The following is a 13827-nucleotide window of genomic DNA, read 5'->3' as shown; positions in this document are numbered from 1 at the left end:
AATCACTTCCAGACTCTTTTGGTCACTTTCTAAGTGCAATTGCTCCAGTGACGGCAGCTCATCATTGCTCGTGACCGGCTTGCTGAGGAATGTGTGTTGGCACAGCTGCTTGTAATCTCCACAAGGGGCACTTGTGACAGGGTGATAACACAGAAGCACAATCAACAGACAGTTGTCACTCCTTAACAGGAAGTGCCTGAAGACCCTCACAGCAGGATCACCAGATAATATTTAACGACAATGGCTTTTGAAATGACATCAACTTATATAAGATTTCAGCAATTGGGTTCAGATCTCTATTAAGCTGGCTACACACGTTACAATATGACGGATTAGTAAGGACATTCTTCTGCAATAGGAGAAATATGGTGCTGTCTGTAGCAAAAAAAAAAAAGACAGCACACTGGATTAGGAGTGAGCACTATTGCCTTGGAGCCCTCAGTTTGAATCCTGATCAGAATGCTTTCTGCATGGAGTTTGCATGTTCTCCCTGGGCTTTTGTGGGTTCCCTCCCACACTCCAAAGACATGCTGGTAGGTAATTGGCAGCTGTTTAAATGAAACCTAGTAGACTATACATTCCCTGGCAGCAGGGATTTATGTGAATGTACGGTATATAACATATTTCATAAATTGACAGCACTGAATAAATATCTGAAACAATAAATGGAGTTGGGGGCTGCTTTGCAAAATGAACTGCGCTTGGTTCTATAATATATACGATTGTACAGTTTATTAACAATCGCCTTTTAATCTGAACTCCGGGATAAGCAAAAATTGTCTAAATCCATTCATCATGTTTCTTCTTCTTGAATCTCGGTGTACTTTGTGTATTTCTTCCAGATATGTTCAGTGATCCAGTGTGAGACGTTCCCTCTGTGCGGGAGCTTCCTGTAATAAAGACCGCCCCCTGCTGCCCTCTCTGCTTGTGCAGGGTGACTGGTCTTGTCTCCGCCCCCTCCTGTAATTGTCTACAGGCAGCTTGTAGTGAGTGGAGCCTGCAGAGCCCCTCCCACAGTTCTGCTCTCTGCACAGGATATGCGCAGCACTATGATGATGTCACTGCTGCTTTTACAAGGTAATTTCTGGGTTTGCAAAGGCATTTGGTGCACATAAAAGTGGATTTACATTCTTTGTGGCTATCGGGAAAATGTTTAAATGGAAAATCTGATGCCTGGAGTTCAGTTTTAAATTTAATAACAACCTTAGATTGTACACCCCTTGAGGGTTAGGGACTGATGTGAATGTACAATATATATGTAAAGAGCTGTGTAAATTGATGGCTCTATGTCAGTACCTGAAATAAATGTATTTATTTATTTCAGGTACTTATATAGCGCCGTCAATTTACGCAGCACTTTACATATATATTGTACATTCACATCAGTCCCTAACCCTCAAGGGGCGTACAATCTAAGGTCCCTAACTCACATTCATACATACACATACTAGGGACAATTTAGACAGGAGCCAATTAACCTACCAGCATGTCTTTGGAGTGTGGGAGGAAACCAGAGTACTCGGAGGAAACCCACACAGGCACAGGGAGAACATGAAAACTCCAGGCAGGTGATGCCGTGGTTGGGATTACGAACCAACGACCCTAGTACTGCCAGGTGGACGTGCTAACCATTTAGCCACTGTGCTGCCCAATAAATAAATAACTTTTAAGTGGGAAGACCAATCCAAACAATCCACTTGATATACATCCAATCTGCTAGGTCAGCGGCCTCCAAACTTTTCAAACAAAAGGCCAGTTTACTGTCCTTTAGACTTAAGGGGGGCCGGATTGTGGTCAGTGGGAGTAGAAAATGGCCTGGTGTAAGTGGGAACAAATAATGCCCCTTTGGCAATGATTTGTGTCCCATCATTGGTGTCATTGAGAGGAATAATGCCCCATCCCTGGGAGGTCAGTGGGAGGAATTATTTTTGGTGTCACTGGATGGAATAGTGCCCCAAGGGCTGGATAAAAAAAAGCAAAGGGCTGCATCCAGCCCCAGGGCCGCAGTTTGGAGATCAATGCGCTAGACCCTCACCCTGTCTTGTGTTGATAATAAATCTAATAAAGTCTGTACAATCTCATTGTAACATGTGTGGCCAGCTTTAGTCTCAGAGAAATAGATCAGACATCAGCATTCAACAGATTTGCATTGTCTAATAAAAGCTAATATTTGCATGGTACCCAAAGATGGCCATAGATGGACCGAATCTCTGCCGATTCAGTAGGGACTGGATGAGTATCGATCCATCAATGGGCAGGCTGATTGTACCCAAGTGGGTCCATCGATCGACTTTGGTATAACCAGCCTGTTTGATTTTTCACATGTGATTACTGCCGGCGGTTATAGCCACTAGTAGTAATCGAGTTCTGTCAGCTGGGAAGGCTCCCACCAGGCAGAACACAATGGCGCTTGGTGGAAGGAAAGAAAATCGCATAATCTTTGGGCTGCTTAACTAGACCCACATTCATCAAAGTGTCTGAAAACAACCTTCCACACTGCCAGCTTTTTCATTTCTTTCTCTTCCATGCTGAACTGCAATGGTTATCCATAGGCGTTAAAGCCAGTTCCTCTTCCGGTTGTTTGATAAATAAAGCTGAGCTATACACTAGTAGAATTTAAAAAGAAAATTCTCAGTAGTTGGCTTGGTGAACGTCCTTTGAAAGCTCAAAATTTAGTTCACTGTTAATATACAATTTGGAATGGACTTTACTGAATGAAAACCACATATACTGTTAAAAATGTGTTCATTCGAGAAAATTTTCCAGCCTGGTCCTCCAAATTTTCTCCTATTGTCAAAAACATAAGTCAAATTGACTCTACTAACATTGAACAAATATTAAAATGAAAAATTTCATACAAAATTCTATTAGTGTATGGCCAACGTAAGCAGTATATACCACAACATGCACCTTTCCTTGCAGCATGTACTTATTCCCAGATTTATACGCCATCGAGCCATTTCCAAAGCAGACCTCCATTTTGTGCTGCATATCGTAAAATATGAGTAAACTTCCTATATGAGGTCAATGAATGAATTACATGGGACTGGTAAACTGTGTCTGCGTCTTTTTTTGGGTGATGTCCCCACGTCAACAACCACACCGCAACACGCATCTGAAACATGCCACGTTCTGCTACCCTCCCCACCCATAACAATAATTTAAAAATCATCCATTGAAAAGCTCCAGAAAAGTCAAATACACCCGACCAAATCAGTCTTGTGGCTTTTTTTTCCTGAAATGAAGATTTTCGTCTCTCCTGTTAGATCCTTCTAGTTCTGAGTCTCCTTATAACTTGAATATACATGACGTACACGAGTCTGTTTTGTACACTGAAATAAAAACATGCCCCGGAGTTGCTATACTTGGCCAGCAGATGACATTATAATAGGCTCAGGAAAGCAGAAGCTTGGAGACGAAGGTCGATGAGGGTGTAGGCACAAAAGAGTACTGCCTGGCTGGGTCATCCAGTGGATTCAGTCTCAAAGACAGGGGGGTTTGGAGAAGGCCCACATAGGGAGAGATCTTGAAGTAGCAGTGCAGGGAGGTAGGTAGGAATGGCTATGTGATGAGTGACTGTAGAGAGGTAGGTGGGGGTCAATGCAGAGTGGGCGCAGTTTATGGAGTGTCCTGAAGCTCCTCCTTGTGCCGGCACAGTTGTCGGAATGTCGGGATGGGTGATGGATCTCCCTGATGGAGTTCCTACAGCGCAATGCCTGAGTGTCAGACTGACCACCATTTTTTTTCTTCCTGCCCTTCCTCCCCGCTTTCTTCATTCTGTGCTATACACGGACAGCCGATGCCGCTCCCGCAGTCAGCGGCACACGAGATCCACAGTCATAGTCCAGGTCCACCACTGTGTGAGCTCCAGTGATCCGGCCCCGAGAAGAACCTGACTGCTGGTCTCGGAAACTCTGAATGTAGCTCTGCAGAGGAAGAGAGAGATTTGTTAGAAATAATAAAATATGTTTTTAACCTCCCTAGCGGTCTGATTATGTCAGTATTTCTGTGCTTAAAGCGGTACATTTTTTTGCATGTAAATATGTCATTTTTTTTATTGTAGGCCTGTAATTTTTAGGAATAACTTACTGAAATCTGTCCGAACAAGAGTCTAGTAAACATCCCGGGTATGATAAAACTTGAAACACAAAATCATAAATTATAATTTAATAAGTAATCATAAAAAATAATAATATAATAATACATTTAATTCAATAATTAAATCAAACCAAAAACACTGAAATTTGAACTATAGCGCCAAGTTCGCACATGACTGAGCAAAGTCGCAAAATCGTTTTCAGTGTCTGATGATGAATTTCCCCCACGAATCATTATCACTCAATTCTGCAAGTGGTTCTGATTTACTATCGCTGTTCTCTAGCCGGTCTAAAACCGATTTTGACCTAAAGGGACGCTTTTTGGACGCCATGGACGTTTCTCAGTTTCCAGGCAGAAAGAACAGTAAAAATGCAGGCAGGGCGCAGGACAAAGCACTCGGGACAAAATGTATGTGAAATGATTTGATACAGGAATGTTATACTATGTGACTTTAGTGATTTTAGTGAATGTCACTTTTTGTCATTTTCAAATTTCCCGCCATTCCGTCCCCGTACGTCCCGACGTCACAGTGGACGGAACCCAGAAGACAGATGCCGGCATCCGCCGGATTACATTGGCGGGGACACTGCAGGAGGGACATCGCGGGAGCGCAGGACAAGGTAAGAGATCAAGGGATCCCGGAGCAGCGCCGTAAGATAAGCCCGAGTGTAGCTCGAGGTTACCACTTGTGGTACTGAAACTTTACCCCGAGCTACACTCAGGAAAACCGCCAGGGAGGTTAATCCCTGCTAAGTACTCGCTCATCAAAAGAATGTTCTTTAATGTATATTAATCCATCCCAGCTGATGGGACCTGGCCCTTGAAAAGTTCATACTGTTGAAGGCATTACATGGGCTTCTCAGTCATGTGGTCACTGTAATTGGCTTTCACAGTCATCACATAAATGGGAGACCATCCTACTGACTCTTGATTGAGAATAGTGACCGGGAGATGTTGATGACAGTGACTTGCAGCGCTGGGAGCCACCGTGACCAGTTAGAAGTCGTTGCAGCACCCTTTTAACAACAGGGCCAGTTCCAGCATGGTCTAGGAGAAGAACATATTTCTTGCCATTACATGACTAGGAGGCTGGCTGTGTTGTATATACACTCACCGGCCACTTTATTAGGTACACCTTGCTAGTGCCAAGAAAATCTTCCCCGCACCATTCCACCACCACCACCAGCCTGGACCATTGTTACAAGGCAGGATGGATCCATGCTTTCATGTTGTTTATGCCAAATTCTGACCCTACCATCTGAATGTCGCAGCAACCAGTCTGCCCGTTCTCCTCTGACCTCTGACATCAACAAGGCATTTTCATCCACACAACTGCCACTCACTGGATATTTTCTCTCTTTCGGACCATTCTCTGTAAACCCTAGAGATGGTTGTGTGTGAAAATCCCAGTAGATCAGTCAGCAGTTTTTGAAATACTCAGACCAGCCCGTCTGGCACCAACAACAGTGCCACGTTCAAAGACACTTAAAGTGTTACTAAACCCACAGCAGTAAAATCAGTCTGTATATGCAGTGTAGCATGCTTGATCTACTCACTGTGGAACCTAAGAGGTTAATCCTCTGCGTTGTTGAAAAATGCTATTTCATCCTGACTTCTTTTATCCTCCCCTTCTTCCAGTGTCCCCCTCTTATCTCCCGATAAGACATATCATGTAGAGTCACTCTGCACATGATCAGTTTGGTGTGTATTGCTAGAGAGGTTTTTTTTTTCCTTAGGAGAGTGCATGTGATCAGCACAGGCCAATCAGTATTGTTGAAACAAAGGTCAGGGGTTCTCCATCCTCCTGGAGCAGAAATAAAACTCCTACAAGCTTTAACCAGTGCTCTGCTGGACACTGATAGAAGTCACAAGACTGCTATATACAGCTGATGAGAAAAGGTATTTAGCAGTTTATATTTACTAAAATAATTGCATTTCCATGTTCTGTGTACTGTGGGAGACCAGATATAATGAATGCAGGGTCCAGGGTTTAGTAACACTTTAAATCCCCTTTCTTCCCCATTCTGATGCTCAGTTTGAACTTCAACAAGTCATCTTCACCGTGTCTAGATGCCTAAATGCATTGAGTTGCTGCCTTGTGATTGGCTGATTAGCAATTTGTGTTACCAGGCAATTGAACAGGTGTACCTATTAAAGTGAGCTAGTGAGTGTATATTGCAGCATGGTGATGAAGCTCACTGCTGTGCTGTCATATATGCACATGGCTGGCGGGGAAGCAGATAAAGAATAACTGGCTCCTTTAACTTTCTGGTCTCTGGGAACCCCTACTAATGATTACTACCGTATATACTCGAGTATAAGCCGACCCGAATATAAGCCGAGGTACCTAATTTTACCACAAAAAACTGGGAAAAACTATTGACTCGAGTATAAGCCGAGGGTGGGAACACCAGTGGGAGGAATAGTGCCCCATCATTGGTATCAGTGGGAAGAATCGTGCCTCATCATTGGTGTCAGTGGGAGGAATAGTGCCCCATCATTGGTGTCAGTGGGAGGAATAGTGCCCCACCATTGGTGTCAGTGGGAGGAATAGTGCCCCATCATTGGTGTCAGTGGGAGGAATAGCGCCCCATCATTGGTATCAGTGGGAGGAATAGTGCCCCATCATTGGTGTTAGTGGGAGGAATAGTGCCCCATCATTGGTGTTAGTGGGAGGAATAGTGCCCCATCATTGGTATCAGTGGGAGGAATAGTGCCCCATCATTGGTGTCAGTGGGAGGAATAGTGCCCCATCATTGGTATCAGTGGGAAGAATCGTGCCTCATCATTGGTGTCAGTGGGAGGAATAGTGCCCCATCATTGGTGTCAGTGGGAGGAATAGTGCCCCATCATTGGTGTCAGTGGGAGGAATAGCGCCCCATCATTGGTATCAGTGGGAGGAATAGTGCCCCATCATTGGTATCAGTGGCAGGAATAGTGCCCCATCATTAGTATCAGTGGGGGGAATAGCACCCCATTATTGGTGTCAGTGGAATAGTGCCCCATCTTTGGTGTCAGTGGGAGGAATAGTGCCCCATCATTGGTGTCAGTGGGAGGAATAGTGCCCCATCATTGGTATCAGTGGGAGGAATAGTGCCCCATCATTGGTATCAGTGGGAGGAATAGCGCCCCATCATTGGTGTCAGTGGGAGGAATAGCGCCCCATCATTGGTGTCAGTGGGAGGAATAGTGCCCCATCATTGGTATCAGTGGCAGGAATAGTGCCCCATCATTAGTATCAGTGGGGGGAATAGCACCCCATTATTGGTGTCAGTGGAATAGTGCCCCATCTTTGGTGTCAGTGGGAGGAATAGTGTCCCATCATTGGTGTCAGTGGGAGGAATAGTGTCCCAACATTGGTGTCAGTGGGAAAAATAGTATCCCATCATTGGTGTCAGTGGGGGGGGTGGAGGAATAGTGCCCCATCGTTGGTGTCAGTGGGGGGGAGGAAAAGTGCCCCATCGTTGGTGTCAGTGGGGGGGAGGAATAGTATCCCATGATTGGTGTCAGTGGGGGGTGGAATAGTGCTCCATGATTGGTGTCAGTGGGGGGTGGAATAGTGCCCCATCATTGGCGTCAGTGGGGGGGGAGGAATAGTGCCCAATCGTTGGTGTCAGTGGGGGGGAGGAAAAGTGCCCCATCGTTGGTGTCAGTGGGAGGAATAATGCCCCATCATTGGTATCAGTGACACCAATGATGGGGCACTATTCCTCCCACTGACACTTGCTGACCCCTGTTCCAGTATGGTGCTGCTGCAGCCAGCATATGTGGTTGCAGCAGCACCTAAGCACGGCACACTTACCTGCATCTCCTTCACTCGATTTTCGCGGGGCCGCTCAGCTCCGCCTCCTCGCCGGTGATTGGCCGCCTGTGTGCCTTTCCTGAGCTACAGTTCTGGCGGCCAAGCAGCCGCGCAAACATCCAGTGGACGAACCGAATGAAGGAGCAGCCGCGCTTCCTGGACCGGATCATCGTGGGACCGGAGCCAGGTAAGAGACAGCAGCCCCCTGCAGACGTTGACTCGAGTATAAGCCGAGGGGGCCGTTTTTCAGCACAAAAAATGTGCTGAAAAACTCGGCTTATACTCGAGTATATACGGTATATCTACAGCTCATGGTACATTAGTACGATGGTCAGTGGGAAGAATGCTTCTTACATTGGTGGTCATTGGGAAGAATGCTTCTTACATTGGTGGTCATTGGGAAGAATGTCTCTTACATTGGTGGTCATTGGGAAGAATGGTTCTTACATTGGTGGTCATTGGGAAGAATGTCTCTTACATTGGTGGTCAGTGGGAAGAATGTCTCTTACATTGGTGGTCATTGGGAAGAATGTCTCTTACATAGGTGGTCAGTGGGAAGAATGTCTCTTACATTGGTGATCAGTGGGAAGAATGTCTCTTACATTGGTGATCAGTGGGAAGAATGCTTCTTACATTGGTGGTCAGTGGGAAAAATGTTCTTTAATCTGCCCAAAGATGGTTCGAAATTTGGTCAGTTCAGTAGGGATCAGACGAAATTCGATTGCATCTGTGGGCAGGTTGTTTGTACTGAAGTCAATCCATCGATTGGTTTCAGTACAACCAGCCTGTTTGGTTTCTTTTGTTCGATCACTGCCGGCGTTATAGCAAAAAACTAAAAACAAACGTCAGGAGGCTGCAGGATTGCCTCCTAAATCCCTGTCTGCTGCACCACCCTCTGGAAAGCAATCAAGTGCGGATCACTTTTTAGAGGACATTTTGTCATGTTACAACCAAAAACGTAAATGTCTTTTTATTGGGATTTTATGTGATAGACCAACACAAAGTAGCACATAATTGTGAAGTAGAAGGAAAATGATAAATGGTTTTCAAAATTTTTTAGAAATAAATATCTGAAACGTGTGGTGTGCATTTGTATTCAGCCCCTTTACTCTAATATTCCTTACTAAAATCTATTGAAACCGATTGCCTTCAGAAGTCACCTAATTAGTAAATAGAGTCCACCTGTGTGTCATGTAATCTCAGTATAAATACAGCTGTTCTGTGAAGCCCTCAGAGGTTTGTTAGACAACATTAGTGAACAAACAGCATCATGAAGGCCAAGGAACACCCCAGACAGGTCAGGGATAAAGTTGTGAAAACGTTTAAAGCAGGGTTAGGTTATAAAAAATTATCCCAAGCTTTGAACATCTCACGGAGCACTGTTCAATCCATCATCCAAAAATGGAAAGAATATGGCACAACTGCAAACCTACCAGGACATGGCCGTTCACCTAAACTGACAGGCCGGACAAGGAGAGCATTAAGCAGAGAAGCAGACAAATGGTAACTCTGGAGGAGCTGCAGAGATCCACAGCTCAGGTGGGAGAATCTGTCCACAGGACAACTATTACCCGTGCACTCCACAAATCTGCCCTTTATGGAAGAGTGGCAAGAAGAAAGCCATTGTTGAAAGAAACCATAAGAAGTCCCGTTTGCAGTTTGAGAGAAGCCATGTGGGGGACACAGCAAACATGTGGAAGAAGGGGCTCTGGTCAGGTGAGACCAAAATTGAACTTTTTGGCCTAAAAGCAAAACGCTGTATGTGGTGGAAAACTAACACTGCACATCACCCTGAACACACCATCATGTTGTGGAGATGCTTTTCTTCAGCAGGGAGAGGGAAGCTGGTCAGAGTTGATGGGAAGATGGATGGAGCCAAATACAGGGCAATCTTAGAAGAAAACCTGTTGGAGTCTGCAAAAGACTTGAGACCGGGGTGGAGGTTCACCTTCCAGCAGGACAATGACCCGAAACATCCAACCAGAGCTACAATGGAATGGTTTAGATCAAAGCATAATCATGTGTTAGAATGGCCCAGTCACAGTCCAGACCTAAATCCATTTGAGAATCTCTGGCAAGAATTGAAAATTGCTGTTCCCAGACGCTCTCCATCCAATCTGACAGAGCTTGAGCGATTCTGCAAAGAAGAACGGGCAGAAATGTCCATCTCTAGATGTGCAAAGCTGTTAGAGACATCCCCAAAAAGACTTGCAGCTGTAATTGCAGCGAAAGGTGGTTCTACAAAGTTCAGGGGCCTCAATACAAATGCCGCCACACTTTTCACAGATTTATTTGTAAAACATGTTGAAAACCACTTATCCTTTTCCTTCCACTTCACAATGATGTGCCACTTTGTGTTGGTCTATCTCACAAATTCCCAATAAAATACATTGACGTTTTTGGTGGTAACATGACAAAATGGGGAAAATTTCAGGGGATATGAATACTTTTTCAAAGCACTGTATTTTCATTGCAGTTATATAAAGCTTCCCAAACATTACATATATTCATTTATTCCAAATGTATTTGTCAGATGTAATTGCTACCTATTGAAATCACTGTGGGTCCGTCCCGTGCTTCTAGGCCCCATAGCAGTTGCATGGTCTGCTATAGACATAGTTACATCTTTTGAAGGGATTTCATTAGAGAAACTTGGAACTCATCCCCATGATGGTGGGAAAACAGAATTTAGTGCACTGTATACACAGTTATTTTATTTCTTATTTAAAAATGAGCAGATTTGACAGACTGGTCGTCTTCTGCCATCATCCTATGTTCCTATAGATACATATATGGTAAGGCTGAATAAAGACATCAGTCCATGTCTCTACCATTTATGTCTACCATTTATGTCTCTACCATTTTCCATATCCTTGTATATTGCATTCGCTTAGATGCCCATCTAAAACATTTCTTAAGTTATTGGTACGCCCCAGTGACACCACCAATTGTAGAAGGGAGTTCCACATCCTTTTCTTACCACTCTAGCAGTAAAGAACCCCTCCATAGCTTAGGGCTAAACTGCTTCTCATCCAGCTTCACTGAGTGTCCACATGTCTTCTTATAGTCCCTGAGACTGAATAGTTTTCTCCCTATGCTAGAATCACTATTTAGATATTTGAATATTGCAGCCATATCTCCTCTTAAGTGTTTCTTCGCCAGGGAGTAGAAGTTATCTGTTTGCAGCCACTTCTATTAACTGAGGTCCTCCAGACCTCTTATTGCTGCGTTGCTCTTCTCTGGACTCTCTCCAGTTCCAGCAGATCCTTTCTGAGGACTTGTGACCCTTTTTAATGCATGCTAACAGTATTCTAACTTTGCTTGCTGTCAATGCATACTATTGCTAAACCTGTGTTCTACTTGTACTCCCAGATCATTTCCTATCCTGGATTCCCCCAGAGGTTCTTCCCTTAGTGTGTAACTTACATTCATATTTTTAGCCCCGGTTCACACCAATGGGACCCCAAAGTCGCGAGATTGTAAGTATGATAATGCTGTGCGACTGCTTTGCCACTTGCTGCCACTTCAATGATACATCTCAATGCAAGTCACAATGAAGTAGCACAAACAAAGTGCAGGAACCTTTTTTGGAGTTGCTGCAACTTGGGTTGCAGTTATTAGAACAGGGCCATTGAAAGACATGGGATGCAACTTGTCAAGTGAGTCGCAAATCGCATGACATGTCGCATGAACCGGGGCTTAGTCACCAAGTGCATTATCTTACGTTATCTGTATTAAACCTCATTTGCCATGCAGTTGCCCACCCCTTTATTTAATCAAGTCTTCCTGTAAAGTTTCTATATCCCAAACACAAGAGGGGGAGCAAATAGATACATAATAATACAGGATTTATATAGCGCCAACAGTTTGCGCAGCGCTTTACAATGTAAGGGAGACAGTACGATTACAATACATTTCAGTACAGAAGGAATATGAGGGCATGTTACATAGTTACATATTTAGTCTGGCTGAAAAAAGACAAAAGTCCATCCAGTTCAACCAAAAAAAAAAAAAAAGTTATAATCCTACACCCACAGTTGATCCAGAGGAAGGCAAAAAAAAACCCAACAAAGCATGATCCAATTTGCTCCTGCAGGGGAAAAATTCCTTCCCGATTCCCCGAGAGGCAATCTGATTTTCCCTGGATCAACTTTACCTATAAATGTTATATCCAGTTATATTCTGTGTATCTAGGAAAGAATCCAGGAGATACATGGAGATCATATCCCCCCTTATGTATTATACATGGATATCATATCCCCCCTTATGTATTATACATGGTGATCATATCCCCCCTTATGTATTATACATGGTGATCATATCCCCCCTTATGTATTATACATGGAGATCATATCCCCCCCTTATGTATTATACATGGTGATCATATCCCCCCCCTTATGTATTATACATGGAGATCATATATAATACCCCTAATGTATTATACATGGAGATCATACCCCCCTTATGTATCATACGTGGAGATCATATCCCCCCTTATGTATTATACGTGGAGATAATATCCCCCCTTATGTATTATACATGGAGATCATATCCCCCCTTATGTATTATACATGGAGATCATACCCCCCCCCCTTATGTATTATATATGGAGATCATATCCCACCTTATGCATTATACATGGAGATCATATCCCCCTTATGTATTATACATGGAGATCATATCCCCCTTATGTATTATACATGGAGATCCTATCCCCCCTTATGTATTGTACATGGAGATCATATCCCACCTTATGCATTATACATGGAGATCATATCCCCCCCCTTATGTATTATACATGGAGATCATATCCCCCCTTATGTATTATACATGGTGATCATATCCCCCCTTATGTATTATACATGGTGATCATATCCCCCCTTATGTATTATACATGGAGATCATATCCCCCCTTATGTATTATACATGGAGATCATATCCCCCTTATGTATTATACATGGAGATCATATCCCCCCTTATGTATTATACATGGTGATCATATCCCCCCTTATGTATTATACATGGAGATCATACCCCCCCTTATGAATTATACATGGAGATCATATCCCCCCTTATGTATTATACATGGAGATCATATCCCCCCTTATGTATTATACATGGAGATCATATCCCCCCTTATGTATTATACATGGAGATCATATCCCCCCTTAATATCCTCTTCTCAAGAACATAACAGATCACTTACTGGGGAAATGACATCGCCATCAAATCGGCGGATAGGGGTGGGCTTCCTCCGGAAGGCGGGCTCAGGCGGGTGGGGTGTTTTGTGCTGAGGATGAGGATGATGGTGGTGAGGCCTCTTCTTCTTCTTCTTTTTCTCCTTACGCTCCTCTCTCTGTTTTATTTTCATGAGTTGGACCCGGCGCTGCTGCCGGCTAATGATAACTGGTAGGGACAAGGAAAACACATAGGTTATGTTGTGTGCCTTATATGAATATTGTACATCCTTTATAAATACAAGCCCCAACTGTCCCACATTTGGAGGAACTATCCTTCTGTTTAACTAAATCCCTCTGTCCTCCTTTCCCTTTCTTGGCCCTCATTGTGGTCTGATTTATACACCTGTATACACAAAATATCTAAATGTTACAGATGTGCTCAAAAATTGGCATACCCTGGCAGAAATCCTGAAATTTTGGCATTGATATTGAAAATATGACTGATCATGCCAAAAATTGTCTTTTATTTAAGGATATTGATCATATGAAGCTATTGTCACACAGTTGTTTGGCTCCTTTTTAAATCATAATATTATAATCATAAATCAAACAAAATCACCCAAATGGCCCAGATCAAAACTTTCCCTCCCCTGGAATGTTTGGCCTTGGTACAGACACACAAGGTGACACACACGGGTTAAAATGCCAATTAAAGGTTAATTTCCCACATCTGTGGCTTTTTAAATT

General features: G+C 43.6%; 1 protein-coding gene across 2 annotated transcripts in view; it reads right to left on the bottom strand.

Annotated features, from left to right (window-relative positions):
- Positions 1-1377: 1377 nt before the first annotated feature.
- The window catches only part of TMEM198 (transmembrane protein 198), a 63082-nt gene continuing 50632 nt past the window's right edge, over positions 1378-13827 (bottom strand). For both annotated transcript variants that reach the window (XM_089660627.1, XM_089660628.1), the window contains exons 4-5: positions 13107-13306; positions 1378-3926 (exon numbers count right to left, since the gene is read on the bottom strand). In XM_089660627.1, the coding sequence (XP_089516753.1) occupies positions 3783-3926; positions 13107-13306 (344 nt within the window). In that variant the 3' untranslated portion in view covers positions 1378-3782. The remainder of the gene's footprint in view (positions 3927-13106; positions 13307-13827) is intronic.

Source organism: Staurois parvus, unplaced genomic scaffold, assembly GCF_062004578.1.
Source record: "Staurois parvus isolate SC_StPar_1 unplaced genomic scaffold, SC_StPar_1.0 ptg001255l, whole genome shotgun sequence".
NCBI classification, from domain to species: Eukaryota; Metazoa; Chordata; class Amphibia; order Anura; family Ranidae; genus Staurois; species Staurois parvus.
This window is presented reverse-complemented; position numbering and strand designations above follow the sequence as displayed.